At 37.7% G+C, this 25,956-nt stretch overlaps 2 protein-coding genes across 2 annotated transcripts; one reads left to right on the top strand and one right to left on the bottom strand.

Annotated features, from left to right (window-relative positions):
* LOC141427079 (pyruvate kinase PKM-like) lies at window positions 1-9,357 on the bottom strand. The gene is made up of 9 exons (XM_074086311.1): window positions 9,114-9,357; window positions 8,497-8,723; window positions 7,360-7,689; window positions 6,029-6,175; window positions 4,578-4,688; window positions 4,031-4,264; window positions 1,700-1,922; window positions 585-774; window positions 1-66 (listed from the first exon to the last, which is right to left on the bottom strand). Exons 1-9 carry the CDS (start codon window positions 9,217-9,219, stop codon window positions 36-38), a joined length of 1,599 nt encoding a protein of 532 aa, XP_073942412.1. The 5' UTR covers window positions 9,220-9,357; the 3' UTR covers window positions 1-35.
* A 12,817-nt stretch (window positions 9,358-22,174) lies between these two features.
* Window positions 22,175-25,712, top strand: LOC141427077 (juvenile hormone acid O-methyltransferase-like). The gene is made up of 4 exons (XM_074086307.1): window positions 22,175-22,645; window positions 23,053-23,227; window positions 24,803-24,914; window positions 25,548-25,712. The coding sequence occupies exons 1-4, from the start codon at window positions 22,290-22,292 to the stop codon at window positions 25,679-25,681; spliced, it is 777 nt and encodes a 258-aa protein (XP_073942408.1). The 5' UTR covers window positions 22,175-22,289; the 3' UTR covers window positions 25,682-25,712.
* Window positions 25,713-25,956: the final 244 nt, after the last annotated feature.

Raw genomic sequence — 25,956 nt, 5'->3', positions numbered from 1 at the left:
TTGCGCTAAATATAGTTTATTTTCTTAACACATTTTCAGTCATTATCTTCTAAAGGAGCATCGCATCTAGAAAAAAGAAAGTGGGTAAATTATCATACGATTACATTTATTTGCACACTGCGTTTCAAATAAAATGAAAAAAGATGGCCTAGTGGTTTAACCTATCGCCTCTGAAGCAGAGGATCGTGGGCTCAAACCCCGGCGCTCGCACTTCTGAGTTTTTCGAAATTCATGTGCGAAATTACATTTGAAACTTTCAACGAGCTTTACGGTGAAGGAAAACATCGAGAGGATACCTGCACAAACCTGCGAAGCAATTCAATGGTGCGTGAGAAGTTCCCAATCCGCATTGAGCCCGCGTGAAACTACGGCCTATGCCCTCTCATTCTAAGCGGAGGCCCGTGCCCTGCAGTGGGACGTATATAGGCTGGGATGATGATGATGACACAATACAAAGAGAAACAGAAAACCAGTCATTATTTCACATCATAGCACTGTTAATTACTACGAAACGCACTCCAGTTTATCATATTGACCCCGACTATACAGTGAAAAGTTCAGTTAAATAAAAAAAATCTACTCACTCGACCACAGACTTCTTCGAAATCGTGACACTCCAGACCCGAACCATGTCGCAGAAGGAAGTGCCTTCAGTTGACCTTTGCAGGGTGACGTAGATATCACCGTAAACGAGCCAGCCTCTTTTTACTGCGTACTCTATAGCATAGTGGACTCGCGCTTCCACTGTCTGATGCCATTTCTTACGAGGAGCGCCTGGGATAGGATGGAATTTGATGACAAAATCATCAAGATGAGATTTAGTACGAAGGTTTTGACTTACACAGCGTTTTGTCAGCGTTCGACAGACCCATCTTTGTTTTATTTTGTACAAAAGAACTAAAGAATGAGAAGGATACATTACATCCTTTGCTCTTGCATTGGAGGGCTGCATTTAAAAGGTGTGAAAACTCACGTAAGTTAATAGTACCTGGGCGACCGAGCTTTTGCTAGGGCTAAAACTCGGTAACAATCGTTTTCCCAGAGATAAGACCAAGCTAGATCTATTTTTTATCCCCAAAAACCCCTCCATACCAAATTCCATCGAAATCGTTGGTAAGACCATGTTAGCTCATTTTAGTGATTTGATTTATTTAAAAGGAGCTGTTTAAGTAAGTCTAGGGGCTTACACAACTTTATTTAAGTACATGTAGTATTTACAAAACATGTTCCAAAAAGAAGAATTTTACATTAGTAAGAAAGGTTATAAGCGTACAAAATGGCGGGTATCACATACCTAGTTATGTTAAGGTTGGCTATAGGTTTTAGTTTCAATTCGAACCCCGGACGGATTATATTCCTCGCGATTGTCATTCACCTCGCTATATTTTTTGGGTAAGACAGAACACATGTCTAGCCTAAATAATACTAGACGACCGGATGGCCTAGTGGTTAGAGAACCTGACACAAAGCTTGAGGTCCCGGGTTCGATTCCCGGCCGGGGCAGATATGTATGAATAATACAAATGTTTGTTCTCGGGTCTTGGATGTTTAATATGTATTTAAGTATGTATTTAGCTGTATAAGTATGTTTATCCGTTGCCTAGTATCCATAGTACAAGCTTTGCTTAGTTTGGGACTAGGTCAATTGGTGTCAAGTGTCTCATGATATTATTATTATTAATTATGAAGAGACAGTTACCAGAGTACAGCAACGGCACCATGCATCTGTATAGATGAAGCATCCTCGTTACTCTTATGTTGGTACAGACTGCTAGAATGAGACAGTCTGGCCTCATCCAGAGCAAAGCTTTGGCAGTGCGACCAGTCACCGTTGGAAGAACTATAACGCGGGCTTTATTCTGATTAGCTAACACAACGCAAGACATCATGGCCGCTTCTGCTGCGTTTAGTGGCATCTTCAACTGAAAACATAGTAAATATTACCTTGAGGACCAAAAATGATCTATTTAATACGACAGATAACCTTACCTAACCAACAAAAAGTTGCAAAACCGATTTTGATGAAATATGTCTAAAAACCATCGCTTGAAAACTTGGTTTCAAATAAAAAAACTGCATTCAAGTCGGTCCATCCGTTTAAGAGCTACGGTGCCGCAGACAGACACAGCGGTCAATCTTATAACATTCCTCTTTTTGCGTCGGGGGTTAAAAATACACAAGTTATGAACTAGTATGCAGCTTGTGAGTTTATTCAGGTTTTCGTTTTAGGAATCTGATAGTTCCAATTGTGCTAATAAACATGGGTTGGTAATGACGGTCAACCGAACGATGAAAACGCTCATTCACCCGTTTGTCTTTTTAGGGTTCCGTAGTCAACTAGGATGTCTGTCCGCGGCTAAGCTCTGAGACCGTTAGTACTAGAAATCTATAATTTGGCGTGTATATAGATATCAGTCAACCGAAAAAGTGGTAAAAAAATAGTAACAAAACATTTCACAAACAAACACCTCCCATAGACGTAAAATGGGAGTGTTTTTTTTTCTCGACTAACCGTGTAGTGTTGGATATCGTTGGATAGGTCTTTTAAGACGATTTTTCGATTCAGTGATCTGTTTGCGAAATATTCAACTTAAAAGTGCAAATTTTCATTGAAATCGAGCGGCCCCCCCTCCCTCTAAAATTTAAACTGTTGGGTGGAAAAATTTAAAACATTCAGGATGGCAGTAAGTATATCAAATTTACAAGGAAAATTATAAAGGCTAAGATTGCTTGAGAATTATTACTACTTACATATTTTAAGAGCAGCCTAAGGTATAAAATATACCTAAACTTGGAAGATTCCGTACACAATACGAAATTCTTAGAAATAAAATAAAATTAAATAGAGCCGTGGTGGCCTAATGGTTTGACCTATGGCCTCTCAAGCAGAGGGTCGTAGGTTCAAACCCCGGCTCGCTACCTCTGAGTTTTTTCGAAATTCATGTGCGATTTCTCATTTGAAATTTACCACGAGTTAATACGGTGAAGGAAAACATCGTGAGGAAACCTGCACAAACCTGCGAAGCAATTCAATGATGTGCGTGAAGTTCCCAATCCGCACTGGGCCCGCGTGGGAACTACGGCCCTAGCCCTCTCATTCTGGGAGGAGCCATGTAGCAGTGGGACGTATATAGAGACTGGGATGATGATGCAATTTCCCATAATTAGTGCTTCGTTCACCGTATCACTAAGGGGCTGTTTCACCAAATAGAGTTTATTTCTCATACGAGTAAGTGGGTATACAATGGTCTCAATTTTAAAGATTATAATAAATAATAACATCGCCACTCAGTACCTACCACTAAGTGCCGTAGAAATTTCAATTCGAATTAAAAATAACATTATATAATTTACGGAGTGCAAGCATAATTATTAAAATCACTTTTGTAACTACGACAAGCCAATCACAATCATTAATACATCTTTAGAAAAATATGAATTGATTTTTTCGTAACGGCTACAGATCCCTATCTTGAACGTGTCCGAAACGCTCTTGGCCGGTTTTATTTAACTAGTAGTCACTAATATTAAATATAATGACCCGGATAACTCACATCTTAAATCGAGTTTAGCTCGACATGTTTCGGGCTAATCCGTAGCCCTTCGTCTTCGGAGCAACGCGACTCAGCGGCTGCTGCAACACGCGCACTGCGCGCCGCCGCTCTGCTCGCGCGACTACCCGACGAAACTGACACCGGCACACAACTACCCGCGTTTTCATCATCATTACAACTGTCAAATGTAGGGTAGCACACAACACTAACAATATCGCTCTGTAAAGGTACATGTCGAGCTAAACTCGATTTAAGACGTGAGTTATCCGGGTCATTATATTTAATATGAGTGAGTCTCACGGTAGTTTCATGTAGTAGTCACTAATCCCTAAAACAAAATAAAACAGTCCCTGGCTAATACAACTACTTTTAAATGCAACCGGGAAAGGGCGAGTTACGTCAGAACGCGGCTACTATGATACTTGTATATCAGAGATATGTGATTGACCTCTTACAGCCCACTAAAATTATCATACCGTGTCAGTAAGTTCCCAGAACTGAGTCTTCGTAGAAGTATAAGGCTCAATAGCGCAGCATATCTCGTTAATCATTCTAATAGCGTTTAACGTTGTATCAATATCGGCACATTCTTTAAGAATAAAGCCTGAGACACCATCCAATATGGCGTTAGCTATGTCTGATTTCTCGCTGTCATTGAACTCGCCTCTTAGGAAACCGCCCCCACCTGAGAGAAAGAAGGGCTTGCCGGCCTAGAAACAAATAAATAGTTCACATCATTTTTCCGCCAAGCTTAAATGAAAATGAGACAAGGATATCTACCGGGGACATTCAGACAAATTGTGGGTGCCATATGACAATCATCGGAGGCAAGGCAGGCCGAGGTCGAGGTTGTGAAATGACCTGAACGTCAAACTGAGCCTGTTGAGCGACTGTTGAACTTTAAGTTAGCTACTTAACAAAGTTCTAGCCCACTAGACTTGTTTTCTTCTTTTTTGTATTATTTAAGGCAGTCGGGTTTTTGTTTTTTAAATTTTTTACCTACTTTTTTATGGTGAACGTTACCTGTTGACATTTCGCGGCAAGAAACTTCTGTATGTTGCACATCCGGTACTTCTTGCTTGCTTGTATTTCATACGGCAGGTAATCACGTGCCATTATTATACCATCAGATATCTGAAATAATTATCGACTATTACTATTACATTAGTGTTGGTTCCGTTTTTTACCCGCTTGCCCAAAGGAGGGCAAATACCTACCATTTTCATTAATAACATCTTTGAGCGCACTGTACTATCTAATCAGAACGATTCGACACTTAATAAAGAAATTCCGAAAAGATCCATTCCTGTATTAAAAAAATCGTCAAGTGCGAGTCAAACTCAAAGGCAATAATATATGTACTAAAAAAACTCAAAAATAAAACTGTTCATTAACTTAATAAATTAAGGGGTTGTGACAATGTGTGATTATCCTCTACCCTCATCCTCGTAATATCAAACTACCCGCTATTCCCCGTACTCTACGACAAGCGCCGGATCACTGTGCTTCCGGATACCGAACTGAGCGCGCGCGTCACGTGACTGAGCCAGAAATTTGGCCAAATTCTATGTTTTGTGAACTGCCTTGTGAATAGTGTGTGTGTCCGCCGATAGACATCAGTCCGGGCCCGTTACAAGACCACGAACTATTTTGGATAATTGTGTGCTGGGACCGACCCACATCAGCCGTGAGTACCACCCTGATCCTGTCTTTTCCCTCGTCCAGTACACATTGTCACAGGGTACTTGGACTTCAAGTTGCCAGTTATTATCATAAAGCCAAGTTTTATATACTCAATCTCTTTACATCGTGCTACGTAGATGATTAAACGGCGAGAATTAGTTTTCAGTTTTTAAGGCTGTATATTGTTAAGCTTATGGATTTTAAACTTTTATATTTTAAGTTTAAATTCTAGTCACAGGCTCGCGACGTCGAAGTTCCCAAGACGATCCCATAGAGTTTATGGGAACGGAAGTAATACCATGCCCTCGGTACCGCTCTGCTTTCAGAGCATGACACGAGTGCGTGTGAGCTAACTTTGGGGGCGGCAGACGTGAACTTGCCTTCGAAATCCAAAAGCTTAATGGTTACTTGACCTGAAATGTATATTTCAGAACTAAATTATTGTTATTATTATTTTAAAATTTATGACGGTGGAAGCATTCTACACTTCCACTGAACGTAGATACAGTTTAGATATAGTCGGTGTTTAGTATTGTAACTAAGGGACCCCATACACCCCTGTATTTTTATTTTTATTATTATTTGTATTTTTTTCTTTAATTGTATAATATAGTTTTTAAGTATTTTATTTGTATGAAAAAATGACTTTCTGCCAAGTTTCTTGCGGCGCATTCTTCTTGGCAATGATGGTCTTTCCGATAGCGCTAGTAGTTTAAAAAATGACGCGTAAAAGTGCCCATTGCGGCCTATTTACTGAATAAATCATTTGAATTGAATTTGAATTCACATACTTTTATTATATCGTCGATGGAGTCCAGTCCCTCTTCAGTGCATATTCCAGCTAGAATAATCGGCCTCCGAATCTTTTTCCCGATGTACTGCTTTGCCTTCTTGATTGTATCCATGTGTCGCACGTAGTTTATTGTTATGACATCCACCTTGAGTTAAGTAAGGATTAACAGGGGTATTTCTAATAGTCCTACATTAGTCACACCCGTCAAAATAATAGTTATATACGAGTATTGCCAAGTAGCCTGGTCGAAAATACCAACTGAGCCATGGATGCACAGAAAAACCAGAAAAGAGACCAGCGCTGGGAATAAAACCCAAGTCCTCAGAAATCCGTGCTAACCCCTACACTACCGCTGGTCTCTTTTTCTGGTTTTTCTGTGCATCCATATCTCAGTTTGTATTTTCGATATGGTTTTCACGGGATAACCGTAAAAGTAACAAATTTGGAGTTGAAATAAAAAAATCAAAAAGACTAAAAAAAAACAATCATTAAGTAGCCTGATGATTATTAAGTTCCCAATACGCACTGGACCTAGTGAGACGTATGTAGAGGACTGGACCTGGTGAGACGTATGTAGGCTGAATGAATCAATGAATGAGCCAGATGATTTGGTCAATTGGAAAGTAGGGGTTCTGTATTCAGAGCAAACTTTACGTTACCCATGATGGCCGGTAGGCCAAAGAGAGCGTGTCTGGTGACGAGAGATCGGATTGTGGAACACGAGAGATGTACCTATTCTCAATAGACGGATCACAATACAATACAATACAATACAAATATTCTTTATTGATCACCAAAAGCAGTACAGAGACATAAAAAAATAAGAAATAATTACTTTCCAATTTTTTAATTATTCAGTTACCTGTTGGTCTCTTGGAGAGGCTCAGTGTCACGCAACGAGTTATGAGGAGAGCTAATGCTTGGAGTTTATTCCACGATGGAATCCGGAATACGGAAATTCGCCGAAGGTCTAAATTCGGCGACATAATTATTTCGAAAAATTTGCAAGCTGAAGTGGCAATGGGCACGCCGCATTGTCACTTTTTTGTGGACGGGCTACATTGCTAGAAGAACCGATAAGTAGCTGTTGGGGAGAAAAGGTTCTTGAGTAGCGACAACGAACTGGAAGACGTAGCGTTGGCAGGCTTCCGACTAAGTGGACTGACGACATCACATGTGCACAACAGGTGGATGCAAGTGGATAGTTGTCGTTCATTGTGACATTCTATGGGGAAAGTCTTTGTTCTACAGTGGGCGTCTTCCCGGTTGATGATGATGATGATGAATACCTACATATATTTTTAAATTGAACTAAATATATTTACCTACCTGATATTCCAATGCAAAATGAATTAACTGCAAATCCCTTTTAGTAATATATGGTCTTGAATGCTTAATTCCTCTAACACAAACGTTAGCCACATTTCTCAATGAACCACTTTTGACCACCGTGCACTTTACTGACTTGTCATCTATAACATCAGTACATTTCAGTATGATCTCATCACTACCTATTATGATTTCTCTGCCGGCTTTCACGTCAATTGTTAAATTATTGTTATCAACGAATATTTTATTCGCATTGCATTTGTTGAAATCAGATATGTTACAGGAGAGGATCACTTCTGAGTTCTCCATTACTTTTATGGAAGGGACTTCCTGAAAAACGAAATTGAATAGTTATAAATGGTAAAGACAGGGGCTTTACTTGGGGAAAAGCTTTTTCGCAGGTGGTAGGACCTTGTGCAAGGTCCGCCCGGATTGCTACGACCATCTTGCTCGATAATCCTGCCGTGAAGCAGCAGTGCATGGAGAGTAGGTAAGACAGCCGGTGAAATTACCGGCACTTGAGGTATCCCAACGCATCTGCAATCCCCCTGGTGTTGCAGGTGTCTATGGGCGGTGGTGATCTCTTACCATCAGGAGACCCACTTTGCTCGTTTGCCATCCAGTCGAATAAAAACAAGAAAAGAAAACGCATTCACCAAAGTAAAGAGGAAAAACGAAAGAAGGTAGGAAAGGAAGGGAAGAAGGAAGGGAGGGAAAGAGGTTAAAATATTCAGAATGATATGAATCTTATCATTTGATTATTTTACGAATTATTGTAAAGGTTCCTACACACTATGTCCGCGGCCTGGTCGGAGGATTATCGCCACCGGCAGCCTTCGATAATTATATTCGTTCACGTCAGTGCTGCAAGCCCGATGGCAGAAATACCGCTGGGCTAGTTGGCGGCATGACTCGAAATGAAAATGAAATGAAATAATCTTATTTTACTTTAGACAAAACAAGTGGTTTCTATAAATGTGCAGTGACACGTCTCCCCTTGACATGGCCGCCGCCATTGTTTTTACAGAATCTTAAAACCAGGATGGAAGTCATCATGATTATTTTTGTATTGGAAAAAATCATCACTAGCGTCACAGCCTTAATCTTAACAACAGAGCTAAAGAATTACCAACGCACCTCTTCAAGTATACCAGTTTTAATTATGCAGGTTTTCAGTTCAATGCAAGTACCAATAGGCCAATTAACCACGCCGTATTTGCGACAACAGGCTTCTGCCGCCTTGTCCACCTTACCAAGAAGCTTGATCCTGTCACCTTTGGTGTGGACGGACATTTTGAATCGAGCCACGTTCATGCCGGCTTCCATCATTTTTTGCAGGTCCACTGCTGTTATTTGTGCGTCCGCTGAGGAAACAAAAAAAAAAAACTAAGGCTGGATTTGATGACACGGTGTCGGCACTGGTAGACAAAGCGTTCCAGAATAAGGCCTAAAATTCGCGAGAGAGAGAGAGAGAGAGAGAGAGAGAGATTTATTTACACATTTTTTTATACAAGAGGGGGAAACCGAGCTCATTAAATTAACTGATGGAGGATAAAAATCCTCGAGTGGTGACTCTGGCGACCACAAACTGGAACGTGTGGCGTTCTAAGGGAGAGGTCCTTTTTAATAGTGGATGTCTTCCGGCTGAGGATGATATATTTTTGTACCTCCTAGTACGTCCTATCACTATGAAATCCTCTAATAGCTTGATATATTTTTTGATATCAGTTTTTAGATAACCAATGATAAATTACCCATAGTTGCTATGATCGTGGATCTTCTTTGCTTGTAAGGTTCGCGTTTTAATATATTTGGACAGCTAAAATCAACATCTTCAAACTTTATGTCGTCACGAATCATTTTAATTTATTTTATTACAAATGCACAATTAACAAAAGAACTTTGGCTCAAAACAACTTATTGAAATGCATAAATAAAATTACTTTGATCGCAAAACTTAAAAATAAATAAGATTACAATACCAAATAATCATTTACAAGAAAATCTGACAACTATGTGACAAGGTGACAATGGACTTAACGTCATAGGTTTTGCTGTCATTGTTAATTAAAGGTTTCAAAAGTCTATGTATATAGGTCTGTCTTAAGTAGGTTTATTACCTATAGACCTACTTATAAGAGGTAAGACTATACATATAGGCAATCAAAGGGGTAGGTACCTTTACATTTTCCTTTCCTTTTCCAAAACGACACTTGCGCGGCGCGCAGCCAGGGCGCGTCGCTAATATAATTACTAACCCTTCTTGTTAAATCTATTCAATACTGTTATAGTTATAGTAGTAGTAATAGTGCTATTTATAAGATCATAGGATAGTTTTTATCCCCGAAAATTGCATAGTTAATAATAATAATACATTTATTTCATATTAAGCCTCATACAAAAGAAATAACAGCATGAAATCAAAAATCAAATAATATACGGGGCCTGCTATTATAAATACAGTAAAATTGTTCCCTGGCCTTCATCCTAGCTAGGGTACCCTGTGATATGAAGGACAATGACTCGGAGCTCGAGACACCGGTTAGCACTGAAAGGCTAACAAGTTACCCTGTAGTTTACAAAAACTCTTCCCAAAACAATATTGCAAATGAGCGAAGCCAATCATGAACTACTTAATAACGCGGCTTAGTGCTGACCAAAAAGCAGGGTGCAGTAACAAAGTAAAACAGTATCTTTGGCCGGCATTTCCTTTATATTTGCACAGTCTGCGGCAACTAATGGACAAACAAGGGGTCGTGGCCATGTTGATTTTCAGTTACCGCGTGCGCGCGACATTCTTGTTCCTTGCAAGATTTATTTTCGCCGGGGCAACGGAAATAAGACGAATCTCTTCGTTTATCTTTGCATTCAAGTTTTCTGACAATTGTTAGTTTTGTGAACGCAAAACTCTGGTTCTTGGCGCACTTACCAACTTGTCGATTGGTATTGGTGTTAAAAAAACTCTGTATGATAATTAAACCCACATTAAGGCTACTGATTACTAATACGACATAAGTGGAAAAGTATATTTATTTATTGTAAAAGCGGCCATAATACTGTGAAAATTCAAATGTCTATCTATTACGATTCAAAAATGTAGCTCGATAAATTTTATATGCGTAAAACATGGTAGGTGTAATGAGATGTTTCTATGTAGGTATGACTGGTATGACTCACATGCTTCCTCATAGTACGAGTAAATAATGACTTGCAAATTAATCAATAATAAAACCAGCTGGTATATACCAGTTGTCTTATTATTATTAACAGTATTGTCGACCAATTCGTCAGCACTTTTTTATTTTTAAGGTCCCGTACCCTGTTATGTCGCTTCGTTGTCCGTCGCCTGTTTGTCACAGGACTGTAGTTTCACGAGAACAGTAGGTAACTAGGTAATAGTATTGTACTATTACTTATTCTGTGGTAATAGGTACACAGCGAAAACTTATCTCCCTATACATAAACAAACAGACTTACAAACTTTCGCATCCCACCTTCCACTAATATTATAAATGCGAAAGTTTGTTTGTTTGTTTCCTCATCACGTCTATACGGCTGAACCGATTAAGATATGCAGATAGTTTAGTGTCCCGGGAAAGGACATAGGATAGTTTTTATACCGGAAAATTGCATAGATCCCGCGAGCTAGTAAAAGGCGAATTCTACGCGGACGGAGTCGCGGATAACAGGTTAGTTTATAATATAAGTGGTATAAGGAGATCAAATTTCATCCGACTCACATTTGGTCAGTATTTTGTTTTCCTCCGTTTCTAACATCCCGCCCCCATCGCGTGTCACCGGCGTATCCCAGTGTTCCCTGGTGCACTAACTTGCTGTGATCCCGACGACATCAAACCTCCAATTCCTTGAGGACCAACCCCATGAATTATGGAGAAAAGGGATCGCCTGGCGTAAACTTCGCTTGTTGTATGAATGGGTTTGTTTTGTTTGAAATGTTGTAGTTTTTAAACATGGGGCAAATGTAAAAGTGACTTATAGATTGTTTTTAATTTATTTTGATAGTATCTACTAATATTTACTGGCTTTCGCCTGTGACTGCGATGAATTCGTTTGTCGCCATCGCTTGGAAACCTTACAATTTTCAGGGATAAAAACTATCTACTAAAATTTTATACCGATTTTCATCTAAATCGGTTCCGCAGTTTAGACTTAAAGAGGTAACAAACAGATATACAGACTTACAAACTTTCGCATTTATAATATTAGTGGGATATGGGATTATTAGACATTACTAAAATCGAACGAAAATAAAAATAAAAAGTTACGTATAAATCTATGAGAATTTGGTAAATTTCTGTAACTTTAAAAATGTGTTTTTTTTATTTGTGACAAAACTAAAAGCCCTTGGTATTCACAGCAATGCTCCATAGCTCGTTGCGTGACTCTGAGCCTCTCTAAAAGGCCAACAGTCAAGGACCACAAAAAACGCTTTATGTTCACGAAATAAGAGCGAAAAAGACGCCTTTTCGTCGTTTCACGTCGGCCGAGCCGTTTGACGTGTTTTTACCCGACTGCCCGAAAGAGGATTATGTTTTTCGAGCGTATGTATGTATGTATGTAGGTATGTATGTATGTATGTCGTATGTATGTATGTATGTGGGTATGTATGTCCATTTCTTTGGTCCTTGCTGCAGCCTAAACGGCTAGACGGATTTTAACATGTGAGGTATCATTGGATTCGTCATAACTGTCGGAGTGACATAGGCTATATAATATTTCAATATGGCGTCTGCGAAAAAAATATGGCGGAAGAATGAAATAAAAATTTTGTATTGTAACAATATAAGTATCAAATGAAAGCTAATAATTAGCCCATTCTAAATATTTATATGGGTTATAATACTTTACGGCAAAACATAGAGAATCCCTTAAATTATAATAATCTTTGTAACTTACCTATGTTATACAAATAAATCATTAATTAATTTATTCAATCAATCTACCATTTTCACATAAAAGTGTAAAATAAAACATTAAAAAAAAAAAAAACCCGACTGCCAAAACTAAAAGGAAGAAAATAAGTCTAGTGGTCTAGAACTCTGTTAAGTTGCTAATTTGAAGTTCAACAGTCGGGACCCATTACTAAGAGTTTTTGAGCGTCACGATTTAAATGGGTCCCGACTGTTGAACTTTAAATTAGCTAGGTATTTAACAGAGTTCTAGACCACTAGACTTATTTTCTTCCTTTTAGTTTTGGCAGTCGGGTTTTTGATTTTTTAAATTTATTGTTTTATTTGCTCTTATTGCGTGGACATAAAGAGTTTTTGATCGGCTCGAAATCGGCTTAATTCCGCGTTAATGTTTATTTTTATAATTATTATTAATAACTCTTACACATAATGTTTATTTTTATTGCCCCTACAAGAAGAAAAACAAAAACAAAGGCCTCCCCAATACAAGAAACGTATTATTTTTAATAGTATTTACAAAGCTTTAACGTTATTAGGACAGACTAAAGAGCCTTGCAGTTGAGTCCCAAAACGCACCCATTTTATTTTGCACTCAAGACAGTGAACTTCCTTTAAAATTCTCTTAAAGGGTAACAATTTCCACTGATTTGTTTTCTCTGACAACAATATCAAATCAAGCTGAAATTTACCCGAAAGTTAATTACATTCGAGGTTCAATGTCTTTTACATTTTGGCTTGTTCACGAACAAATTTCGGCGGCGGCGATGTGTAGCGGTAAATTTTAAAGAAAACAGCTCCCTGGGCTGCAAACAAATGGGGGAGCTATTAACCTGCCCGCAGAGGCGAAGGTTGCTTAATTCGACAATGTTACCATTGGTTCTCACTTTGATGAAGCTAGCGATTTACTTACAGTTTTTGGTGAGGCTAATAATTCTAATCCTTATTATGAATATGACTGTGTTTGTTTGTAGTTTTTTTTTGCTATTTATGCCTCAAGGCTTGCGCTAACCCTAACAAAATTTGACATAGCATTTTACAAAGGACAGACAATGGCGTACTTTTTATCACATCCTAGACGGAAATACCTATTCAGACGCTTATGTCATCGACATGGTTTTCTGATGGGAGGTCGAGCCCATAATGACCGGTCCTACGTCAACCGTATGCATCAGATTCTTGCGAGTTACCAGATGGATGACCTTCCCAAGCTGCATCTTTCGGTACGTGGTCGGCACTGAGAACATATTGACCCCAATGCCAGCCATCAGTTTTTTTAAGCAATTTTGTCGCCTACTGCAACTTAAAAAGGCGACTTGGCATACCTAGACGGCGATGGTGGGATGAACTGGACTACTTCTTGAAGGACTGGCGCTTGTATGTAGTGGACAATGCGAGAGTCGGATCTGGAATTTGGCCATTTAAAGTTTATTTGACTTTAGCACAATAATTGCAGATCCGACTCTGTTAAGGGGGCCAGATTAGGCTAACAATAGTAGATTGATAACCAAGGGTGGAAAGTGACCCATTTCACCCGAGATATTTCTGGCGCTCGAACGAAGTGAGAGCGCCAATAGTTCGAGGGGAAATGGGTAATTTCACCCGAGTTAGACACTACTTTTCATTCCAACTGTGAGGAATGTAAAATACAAAAAAAATGAGAATAATAATAAATTGAATTTACTTGTATCCAACCTCCAACGGTACCTTTTCGACAGGCCACTTGCCACGGTCGACTATAAAAAAATATCGAGTTGGTCATGAACAAGGAGCTTTTAGACAAAACTGGAGGTTGAACGCCGAACGACGAAGTTTGACCTTCCTCCCCTTTGAAATTCCCCCATTAAACTATCTAAAATTTACATAATTTATGTGTTGAAAGACACTAGTCTAGTTTGTATTATATTGATAGATAAGTAAAATGTTTAAAATCCTTGAATGTACGAAATCTGGCAGCAGAAGTTTGTTTACATTTAGTTAATTACTTACAAGTTCAGCGTAACGCGTAGGGCCGTGGTGCACGACACGACACGGTGACCGTCTAAAATAGTCTCGCCGGAAGACCAGCGCTGGCTCCACCAAAGGAGTCTCCATTTCGGGCACAAGCAAATAAGTTTTTTTTTTTGTATTTTGTATTCTCATTTAATTTATTTCACTTTATTATTATTACTTTTGTTTTGCTGTATTTATTATTTATATTTGTGTGTCCCGAATAATTTTTTTCATTTTCATTTTCATACACACCACATCAAAGGCTTTATTCTTCAGACTTTGCAGGATATTAAAAGAAATATGGCGTAGCTTCTCGAACCATTTAGCATAGCTGTATTGCGTTATTCACATGGTAGGGGTCTCGGCCGGGTTAATTTTACCGGGCAAGCCCTAAGGCGTGATGTCGTTAATTTCAGCCGCCTTTTGATATTAACGAGGAGGCTTAACGCGTAATTATATGTGGTATTCTATTTACTAGTGATGAACGGCGGTAATAGATTCAACCGTGAATATAAATAGCGCGGTGACTCCTAAGTCAGGAACAGAAATAAATGAATACATCCATATCATAGCAGCTGTCGGTACCGTCTGATAAGTAGACTATACATCCTGTGCATAGGCACGCTTTTCTTATAGTTTATGAGTTATTTTAAATACATCTGGAATATTTTAAAAGATAGTTTGGTTATTTCGATTGAACACCTATATTTTTTAATCTGAATTCTGGATTAAAAATGCAGCCACGCCTTTGACTTTGTAACTTTCAACATAGATTAAGAGAAGTCTCTTCGTTCCATTCTCCATACGGTCTCATTTGAAAACTAGGCAACAGAAATAGATGAAATTTTGTAAGTATGGACTAGACGTAATTTTATATGCCTGTGATTTTTCAGATTTTCATATAAATGTGTAATATCAGAATTACAGGAGCTCAAAAGTCGACAAAAAAAAGATGTCAACTTTGCACGAGAATTACAGACTAATAAAGCATTTCTACAAAAATCGAAAAAACCACAGGCATAGAAAATGTAATGAATATCTCTCGATTGTAAAATATCATTGATTTCTGTGCTGTACTTTTCGTATAATATGAGGACAACGAAACCCAAAACTCAACCGCCCAAATCTTGAGCAGCCTACAGCTACGAGTATCTCGATATAAATTACGGACGTCGTTGCGGAAGGCATGGGGGGGGACGGCTGCGAGCGCTTATGTCACGAGCAATAAAGATAGCAATATCCCAAACGAATACGTAACGCGGCCGCGCGGCCGGCAGGGAAACTTCTCTTAATATACGAGAATAGTACATTTTAGTCAACCACAATAAAAAAATGCAGGCGTGTTCAGTCAAACTAGTTTTGTATAGCCACTTATACTGTTGTATTAGTTCATCATTGATGACTAAATTTAAAGGAGCTAAGAATAAATATGTATTAGCTTGCTCAATCCTTAAAGTTCCGAAAACAAAAGAAATGCTTTGCAATTCGCATACCGCGAAAATGTTTCAAATCCAATAGGCTGTGAAAATTGTTGGAGTCTCGAATATATATCAGCTCGGAAGGACAGAAACGTCCAATCAGTTGCTGACAGATAGATTGGATTCAATATACGGCACGTTCGTTGAAACGGTTCGAAAAAACATCGTGATTGATACCCTGTGAAGTTTATTTAATTAGGGATCGGAAGGGCAACGAGCGTGGAGGTCACCTCAATGTTATATAACCTAACCAACAAAAAGTTAGAAAACCGGCTGAACCGATTTTGATGAAACATGTCTAAGAACCATCGTTAGAAATCCTGCTTTCAAATAAAAATGCATTAAAATCGGCCCACCCGTTTAAGAGCTACGGTGCCACAGACAGACAGACACACATAGCGGTCAAACTTATAACACCCCCCTTTTTGCGTCAGGGTAAAAAAAACCGGACAAGTGCGTGTCGGGACAATCTCCGTCACCTATGGACACTTGTAACTCCGTGGAAGTCGCTGATGCGATGCCTACTTTTTAGATAGAGAAAGACTTCAGGCCCTGTTACTACGAAGTGCAAAATTTGAGCTTCGTATCGCCGTCTCGCTGTCGCTAATATTATTTAATACAAGAGTGAGAGGGACGGTACGATATGAACTTCGATTTTCGGTAGTAACCCCTCAGTATTATTGGCGTTATAAATTTTGTTACTTTTAAAATAATAAAAAAACGTAGTTTAGACTATTTACTAACTTAAAACGCAAAAAGCTATGCCCGGAGTTTCTTTACGCGATAGAATTCGGAATTCGAAAATTCGCCGTGGAACAAAAGTCACATACGTACTCGTATGTATGAGCTACTGCTCAAACAATATGCAAGTTGAAGCGGCAGTGGGCGGGCCACATCGCTCGAAGAATAGATAATCGTTGGGGGAGAAGGTGCTCGGGTGGCGACTACGAATTGGAAGACGTAGCGTTGGCAGGCTTCCCACTAGTTGGACTGATGACATCGCGAGGGTTGCGGGCAACCGGTGGATGCAAGTGGCGTGGTGTCATTAATTATGGCGTTCTGTTATTCATTGCGGCTTTATAAGGAGGAGGCGTTTGTTTAACAGTGGACGTCTTCCGACTGATGAAAATGATAATTTATTTTGTGATTATTTATTTATTTCCACATTACAACTGTCATTACAGCTACAGATAAGGTGTTATAACTTTGACATCTGTGGACTGTCTGTGGCATCATGGCTCCCAAGCCGAATGGATAGGTTGGCGAATTTTTATAATACGCGCTATTTAAATGATATGGTTCTTAGATTAAGATTCAATAAACAGACTCAGCAGATTAAAAAAAATGTAGCATGTATACTCAAATAAATCTAAACTACCCAAATAAAACTAAAATTCAATAAATTCAAATACAAAATGAAAAAAAAAAAAAAAGAAATAAAAAAAAAAAATTGTGGGTCGTTTGGTTTCGTTTGAGAAAAAAATATCATCATCATCATCCCAGCCTATATACGTCCCACTGCTGAGAGGAGAAAAAAATATAGGTGGGTAAAATATAGGAAGTTATAGTGACAAATTAAAATGATTGTTGTGGTTTGTTAGTCTAACATCTGGTAGCATGGTCTGCCCCCGTTACGAAAAGTGCAATAACTCGAGTTTTTGTCGAAATTGAGTAAAATACATATTCAGAATCAGCACAACGAGTTCTACAATTTCTTCTTTGACGTATTTACTGTAAATCGTCAGGATCAATGATTTACAATAAGCATAACTGCAGTAACTCGAAATTGGGGACATGATTTACAAACCATAGGTGCAGTAAGTATAGATACTGCACTGACTTTTGAAGTCATTACATAGTCACTCCTTAACAAAAGTGCAGCTTCTAAAATTACTGCGGTTGTAATTTGGGGAGATCGCGTTTAGTGCTATTGAACCGGCAAGTCATAACTGCAGCTTCTAAAGTTACTGCAAGTTTAATCGAGAACTTTTTCCTATTAACCATTAGGATAACTGCAGTATCCACTAAACTGTAAGCATAACTGCAGTAACAGGAACAGTTACTGCAGTTATGATTAGAGATTGTGGTATTCCCGTCTATGGAATTCCTAAGCATAAGCTCATTTTGCGTTAAATGCCGCACATGTCAGTGATTTTTTAAATTGTAATACAAAATATACATTCTGCGTTAAAATAATTATTATTTTGGTACATGTTTCATATTCGTAGCTAAAATAGATTACGAGATAAAATAAAAATAAAAAATAAATCTTTGAACCTCGTTTTCTCGAAAACTAGTCTGATCGAGTTACTGTACTCTTCGTAATGGAGGCAGGTGTACGGTTGTGTCATCTTCAGATGAGCTCTGGTTGAGTTCGAAACGCGTCAGTGTAGTGTGGTGGTGGTGATAGATGGGTTTGTGTGATTCGTGTGTGTTTTTACCAGTGTGGTGGTGGAGGAACTGCATGAACACGCATATTTTGAATAAGCTATTATTTAAGTTGAAAAAATACAATTACATTAAAAAATATTATTACACAATTATATTATTATTATTTTGAAATATTGAAATTTGATTAGAACTTTTATAAGTCGGTTACGCTATTATGGAATGAGGCTGTGTTTTAAGTGTATTTCGTGATGTAACCGTAGCGCCTCTGAAAGGATTTACTGTAATAGGCTATTAGTGTCCCAAAGCTTTGCTCATTGCAGCCATTTGCACGATGAGGTCTTCCTCTCGTGGGCATAATAGGCCCGGAATGAAATTAATGATTTTTAACCCTGTTTGGGACGCCTCGATATTGTTATTATTATCAACAATTGTAATAAAATACTGGGCTAATGAAACGGAGACCCGATTTTTTTTTATTAGACTGGATGGCAAACGAGCAATTAAAGTAAAGTAAAATTCCTTCTGTATGTTAACAACCCACCCATGGGTTTGACCCATCGCCTCTCAAGCAGAGGGTCGTGGGTTCAAACCCCGGCTCGCACCTCTGAGTTTTTCGAAATTCATGTGCGGAGTTACATTTGAAATTTACCACGAGCTTTGCGGTGAAGGAAAACATCGTGAGGAAACCTGCACAAACCTGCGAAGCAATTCAATGGTGTGTGTGAAGTTCCCAATCCGCACTGGGCCCGCGTGGGAACTATGGCCCAAGCCCTCTCATTCTGAGGGGAGGCCTGTGCCCTGCAGTGGGACGTATATAGGCTGGGATGATGATGATGATGATGTTAACAAGCCGTTACCCGCGACTCCGTCCGCGTAGAATTCGGTTATCGCTATCCCGCGGGAACTATGCCATTTTCTGGGATAAAAAACTATACTATGTCCTTATCCGGAACTCAAATTACTGTGTATCAAATTCATCTATAGTTACTGACACTTGCGTTTTTTCATTCCACGCCTTAACGTTTCAGGCCAATAATTTATAAAAAAATATACTTGAATCCCGAAAGAACAAAATAAATATCTCTATAGCTGAAAAGATTTCGTAATAATAAACAAAAATCACTTAAAAATATATTATTATGTTTGAAGTACTTAATACGATCTAATTAAAGAATTATATAACTATAATAAGGAGTGTAGTATTCGCCAACAAACTGTTTTGCAGTTTGGCGAAGTATAATAGTATTTTTTTTGTATAATTTAAATGATTAAATAAATTAAAAAAAAAAACTAAAGAGCGGTTTATATGCGATTGAGTAACAAACATCCAAACATCTTCACAAACTTTCATATTTAAATTATTAGTAGGATATAAATATTAGTAGGATCTTACGCAGATCTCATTTTAACTGCACCAAAATATTATGTAAATCTTAGGTAGCGTAGCTTTCTATCCCTGAAGATTTTTCTAAAAGTTGTTCATTAGTTTCAGATATTATCATATCAAACAAACAAGTAAGAGATCCCTTTAAGTCATAAGCTCGCCGTTGTACATCTTATTATCTGTTTATTTCATGTGTATTTATGTGCAATAAAGAGTTTACAATGCAATACAATACAATAAAAGTACCTACCTACACAAAATTAACCATCAAATTCAATTTTAATCGGCTCAATAAATTTCGAGCAAATAGTCTACTAATTCATTCATATATCTTATCAGTGAAAAACAGAATGGTTTATCCTTATTTTTTGCAGACACTCCCACGTCACGCTGTCTTCGTGGCGTAATATTTTAGGGTCACGTAGGCAACATAAAGAAACCTTGTAGTATCCACGCCCGTTTGTCTGGTGTCAAGTCTGTTTGCAGTAGTTTAGTTACTTAGGTAATTTAGGTACCATGAACTCAATTCGTATGTTCAGTCAGCAACAGAAGTGGATGAGCCGTTACGGCGCTCAAAATGATCTTCACACGACTTATGGGAGTTTTTAAATCATTTTAAGCATCACAACTGCTCATCTACTTCTGCTGCCGACTGTTCATAAGATAAGTTGAAAATTATAGGATAGCTGAGAGAATAGGTGATGTTAAAAAATAACGTGAGTAGGTTAAAAAAAATTAACGCTTACTGACTAGTTCTACTAACGTCATTTGTTTTATTTTGCTATTTTTGTGTTGTTTTCGCTTTAAAAATTAACTCGTGAAGACTTTAAAACGCGTTAGCATTTTGTGTTTGTGAAACTGGGATTGGTTTATAGGAAGATGGTGAAGGGTGGGCAATGATATTACATATAAACAGGGAGTAGATATGTTACTACCGCCCCCGAGTTGAAGATTCATAAACGACCCAATTGTCTCGTGTCGCAATCAGTGCCCCTAGTGTAAGTTTTCGGTTACAAAATACGTCTCGATCGCGTTCACATCGCGAACGTTCCGCTAGAGGCGCTGTTCATGTTTCCATATAAATTGAGATTTTAGCGCGAACGCGATCGAGACGTATTTTGTAACCGAAAACTTACACTAAGGGCAGGGCTTCAGTTTACCTCAAACAAGCCACGGTGCGAGTAGTCCGTGACAGTCAATGTGACAGATGAGCAAATCAATGTAAAATGCCGTCGTGTGTTTTGAAAGTGCACAAATTTTTAAGCAAGCACAAATAATTAAGGGATCACATATCACATGTAATATTTGTTTTTACTACGTATTTTTAGTCAATTTCTAAGTTTTTCGTAAAACATACAAATGCTAAGACGGCAACATACACTAAAAAATCAGATACTACAACGTAGGTATCGATCGATATGGCCGGGTGAATCATATTATGATATGATACAGATATTGTGCTATGGCACAGATAGTGGTATTAATTTGAATAATAATATTATTACAATTGAACAAAATAAAGTCCTAAAGTTCCTAAAGTTGTCTAAAAATATCACAACTTTTTTTATAGATTTCCTTCTAATGAGGTAAGGTCCTTCTAGTGCGGTGCCTTATACCGCGTTTATTACTTTTAAGCAGTTATTTTATTAAGTCGAAATAAATTCGGAAGCTATAGATAGTATTAAGTAACTTCCAAAGTTGTTTAATATACATACTTTTGTGAAAAATGTACATAAATATTTCTGCTCGAAATTGTGACTTGTGTAAATCACTTAATTCAAATGTACTCGTATATACAAAAGGGATAGGTATAGTATCAAAATATTTTGCCATGCCTACTAACCTAAAAATTCGGTCACCGCATCTAAACACACTTTTTTTTGTTTGGACAAGGCTTCTCTCTCTGCTTGTTTTTGTTTGAATTTGCTTATCATGGTTAAATAATCTGTGGCACACCACTTTTGATTGTTTCGCTTATATTTCAGCAGTAAATTTCCAAAAAAACTCTATTTTAACACACGAAGGTCTGTCTGTTTTCTTATACTCTTTGGTCTGATTGCCCATGACATTTGAATAATGTTGCCACTCAAATAATAGCTGGGTTCAGCTTTCATTAGCCAAACTATAGGAACATAACATAATATAACGTAGTTGTCTTATACATGGAAGCGGAGCAGCAAAGTATAAAGTCATAGTTATTTAAGGTTAGTTAGTGCCTGTCAAACAAAAAGACACATTCTACGTCCACGTACAGTCAAAGGCAAAGATATCGACACGGCCAAAGTTGCAAAAATATGTATACACGACTTTATGTACTGAACATTAAAGCCGTGTATACATATTTTTGCAACTTTGGCCGTATCAATATCTTTGCCCTTGACTGTACCTGCTGTGACGGCTACTACGAAACACGTTGGGTCGTGGCTCAACACAATTGGTAGATTTTTATACTGACGCACTGTCTGACATTGAATTTTTGAATAATAATGTAAACAACAAAGAACAAATATTAACTCAGCTTAAAATTTGAAAAATATCGTAAAAGGAAACATCGTTGCAAATGGTACATAATTAGTGCCAGACCTGTTATTTACTTCGCAAACAATAGCAAAATTATATGCACGTCTTGCCTATATAATAAACGTAACAGTAACTTTTAAGAAGAAGTTTACTTCTTAGGGTATTTCGCATCAGATCACCCATCTGGAATTAAAAAAAAAACAATTGAGTAGCTGTTTATTTAGTTTTGATAAACAAATGGAAGACCCTAAAGAATATGTAAAGATTAACGAAATGACGCGCAGAGACGCTAAGGAAGTTTTAGAAAAAATACCAATTAAATGGAAAAAGGTTGATGCTAGAGTTTTAGACATAGGATGTGGAGATGGAGGAGTTACTTCCAATATATTGAAAAAATACATGCCAGAAAATTTTAAAAAGTTAGTTGGATGCGATAAAAATATAGAATGTGTTAAATATGCGCAAGAACATTATGGAAATGAAAAAGTTCATTTTATGGCGCTCGATGTAGAAGAAAAGATTCCGGATGAATTGAAAGAGACTTTTGATCACATATTTTCGTCATACGCTTTCAACTGGATAAGAAAGCAAGAGTAAGTTTCAGGACATTTTATGGTCTGACCCGAGCGCTTTTATATAGATTTTTATATAGCTTCTTGCTGTTGCCCCCGGCTCTGCCCCCGTTCAATTTTTTTAATCTTGTTTAACGCAAACGATTTTAATCTAAACTTTGTTTTCACGCCCGTAATAACAGACTATGAAAGCCTCACGCAACAGTGCGCCATCTAGTGAGACAAAAAACGATAGCCCTCATTACAGAATGTTAAGCCACATGCAACTGTTGGTTTTCTCGAATCAAAACCGGTTTTTGATGCCTTGATTCCCAATATCGATAAACTATCGATATTGGACTATCGATCGGCAACATTTTCGTATAACTCCGCTTCTGCTGTTAGTAGTGGGTGGTATTAAACATTTCAGTTTTGTTTTTGTTCAACAGGATTGCGTTTACAAATGTGTACGACATGCTAACAGAAGGGGGTAACTGTCAACTCTTATTTGTTGGACATAGCAATGCATTTCAGGTATTCGACGACCTCTCTCGTACGCCGAAATGGAGAAGTCATCTGGAAAATGTTCACACTAAATTTACTTCTCCTTACTTTCATTCTCAGGTAAGAGGAAACAAAAGAATAACGGTCGTTTTCAGACACGTCATTTCAAATTTATTCGCTCACTTTACTTCCATTTTTACAAGCTTTTTTAACTTGGCCTATTTTTACAAGACTGTCTTTAGCTTGCCCTGTTTATTTATTTGTTTGTTTGTTTGGATCAAATCTTGTAAGCTAAATTTGACCCCCTTCCAGCTTTCCAATTGACTTGAAATTTGACATACCTACTTATGTAGCTTTGGTAACAATACAATAATCTGGTAGTGACATCTTGGTGGTCCTGTCAGGATCGTCTCCGCAGGAGAGAACTCCTCAATGGTTAATAGTACCGACTTGAAATTTGGTAGGGATATGCACTTTAAATTACAATGAAAGTACAGTCAACAAAAAGTACAGTCAGCAAACAAAGCTTGTATTACAAATGAGATTTTTAACAGAAACTTATTTATTTATTTGTTCGGGTCTTGGAAGCTAAATTTGACCCACTTTCGGTGGTCTGATTGACTTAAAATTGGGCATACTTATGTAAATTGCGTGACAATACAATAATCTGATAGTGAAATCCTGGTCGGCCAGGATCGTCTCTGCAGAACGGAACTCCTCAACGGTTAATGGCATAGACTTGAAATTGCTACGGAAATGTAGCTTGAATGACAATGCAAGTACAGTGAACAAAAAGTGCAGTCAGCAAAAAAACTCTTATTAAAAATGTAATTTTTAACAAAAACTTATTACGAGCTCTTATTTAAGAGTAGCTTGCGCCGTTTGCATATTAATTTGAGTCAAATCTCGGAAGCTACATTTGACCTTCTTCCTGTAATTGGATTGACTTGAAATTTGGCATACCTATATAAATCTGGTGACAATACAATAATCTGGCAGTGACATCCTGATAGTCCAGTCAGGATCGTCTCCGCAGGACGGAACTCCTCAACAGTTAATGGCAGCGACTTGAAATTTGGTATTGAAATGTAGTTTGGATGACAATGCAAGTACAGTTAACAAGAAGTACTGTCAGAAATAAAGCTTGTTTTAAAAATTAGGCCATATTGTCTCACGCACATTTACCATCTCTTTCTACTGTTTCTACTCTCATTCTATATCGTGTGACAGAAACAAATAGTGTTTTTTTTTTGATTCCGACTGCGTTAGACTTTATAGGGCCCCTGGTATCATTATCGAGTAAAGGAACGGCCACACCGCTGCTTAAAATACGCAAAGGGTGCGGAATCGCAGTCACGTGCATAAAACAGGAAATAAAATTTGGATGTTTTGTTAGTTACTAAAGATGTGTTGAAAACTTAAAAAAAATCTATAAACATTGTATCCTTGCAGTTTGATCTGCGTCCTCCCAAGCCTAGATAGCGGGTTCGCAACCTAGTTGTATTTTTTTTAATCATGTAAAGAATTTCACCTTGTTTTTTTTCGGTGCGTTTAACAAATTTAATTTATTCACGTTCTGGTCCCTTAATGCAAGTTCGGTTGCAAGGAAAAAATATATTTGTTCTATACCTTGATATAAAATATAATGTATAGTTAAAATGTTACTGAGAAACAAAAATATAAAATATTTTTAAGGATCCTGCTGGTGAGATACAGACAATGATGAAACGGATCGGATTCAAGGATATCGACGTGAGAGCGACTCGCGAGACTTACGCTTACGAAGATGGCGTCGAAATGTTCAAAAGTAAACCATTAATTACCTTTAAACCTTTATAGCCAGGTAGCTAACCACTGGTTAGAGAACCTGACTACGAATAAGCTTGACGTCCCGAGTTCGATTCCCGGTCGGGGCAGATATTCGTATGAATTCTCATGAACATGGCGAACATGGCGTCGTAAGGACGCCATCAGACGGCTCAGCTACAATATCCCCCCAGCTGACCCGGTCACCTTATAGCTTATATGTTATTAACTTGATATACAGGATTTACCGTAGAGTGATCTAAGAATCACTGAATAAAAATTTGCTAACAGTACCAAAAAATTGTTGCTTGTAGCATAACTTGAGTGACTATAAAACTAAGGCCTACTAGTAGCTAAAAGTTAAGTGATGACTTACAAAATCAGTTTTGCAATATTAGCATTATTTTAAGATTATTTTGGTTACTAATTAGTAAATTTTGGCTAAACGTCAAGTAGCCAAGCTAGTTCGCCTACCCTTTTTTTTTGTTTTGTTATACTTAGTTATTTTTTGTTTCAAACAAAAATCATATTCAGACAAGTTCGAAACATTTCATTAACGTCGTTTTTAGAATGTTGTACTCTGGGTATGGCTACAATTGTGTATTAAGGTTTAAAAAAAATTTATTTTTTCCAGGTGTAATGAAATGCTTGAATCCTTTCCAAAGTCTCGAAGAAAATTGGGAAGAATTTATGAGTGACGCCCTCGCCTTGGACCCTGATTTAGGAATAGTAAAATATGTATTGATTGTCGCTTGTGGTTCTAAATAAAGGCAATTAAAAAGCTTTCTATAAATTGGTAGATTGAGTTTTAATTCTATATTTTCAACGTTACACCATTAACCAATAATTAAAAGCGTAATCCGGGGTTCATATTAAAATATATAAAGTTTAAAATGAATAATGTAGGAAATACATAGGTAATGGTCATTTGATATATTATGCAATTTCCCCAGAAATTGTCAATTTTACAGAATTGTTATAAAATGAACCTAATAACCTAACCTAGACCAATGTGTAGATTACACGATCATATAAATTTGTAC

Source organism: Choristoneura fumiferana, chromosome 4, assembly GCF_025370935.1.
Source record: "Choristoneura fumiferana chromosome 4, NRCan_CFum_1, whole genome shotgun sequence".
Taxonomy (NCBI): domain Eukaryota; kingdom Metazoa; phylum Arthropoda; class Insecta; order Lepidoptera; family Tortricidae; genus Choristoneura; species Choristoneura fumiferana.
Note: the sequence above shows the minus strand (reverse complement) of the source record. Positions and strands in the feature narration are given on the sequence as shown.

Coding starts and splice junctions, on each gene's coding strand:
- LOC141427079 (XM_074086311.1), bottom strand. CDS start 9,219: ATGATTCGTGACGACATAAAGTTTGAAGATGTTGATTTTAGCTGTCCA. Junction 8,724..9,113: donor CACGATCATAGCAACTATGG/GTAATTTATCAT, acceptor TTGTTTCCTCAG/CGGACGCACAAATAACAGCA. Junction 4,265..4,577: donor TTGCCGCGAAATGTCAACAG/GTAACGTTCACC, acceptor ATTTGTTTCTAG/GCCGGCAAGCCCTTCTTTCT.
- LOC141427077 (XM_074086307.1), top strand. CDS start 22,290: ATGGAAGACCCTAAAGAATATGTAAAGATTAACGAAATGACGCGCAGA. Junction 22,646..23,052: donor AACTGGATAAGAAAGCAAGA/GTAAGTTTCAGG, acceptor TTTGTTCAACAG/GATTGCGTTTACAAATGTGT. Junction 23,228..24,802: donor CTCCTTACTTTCATTCTCAG/GTAAGAGGAAAC, acceptor AATATTTTTAAG/GATCCTGCTGGTGAGATACA.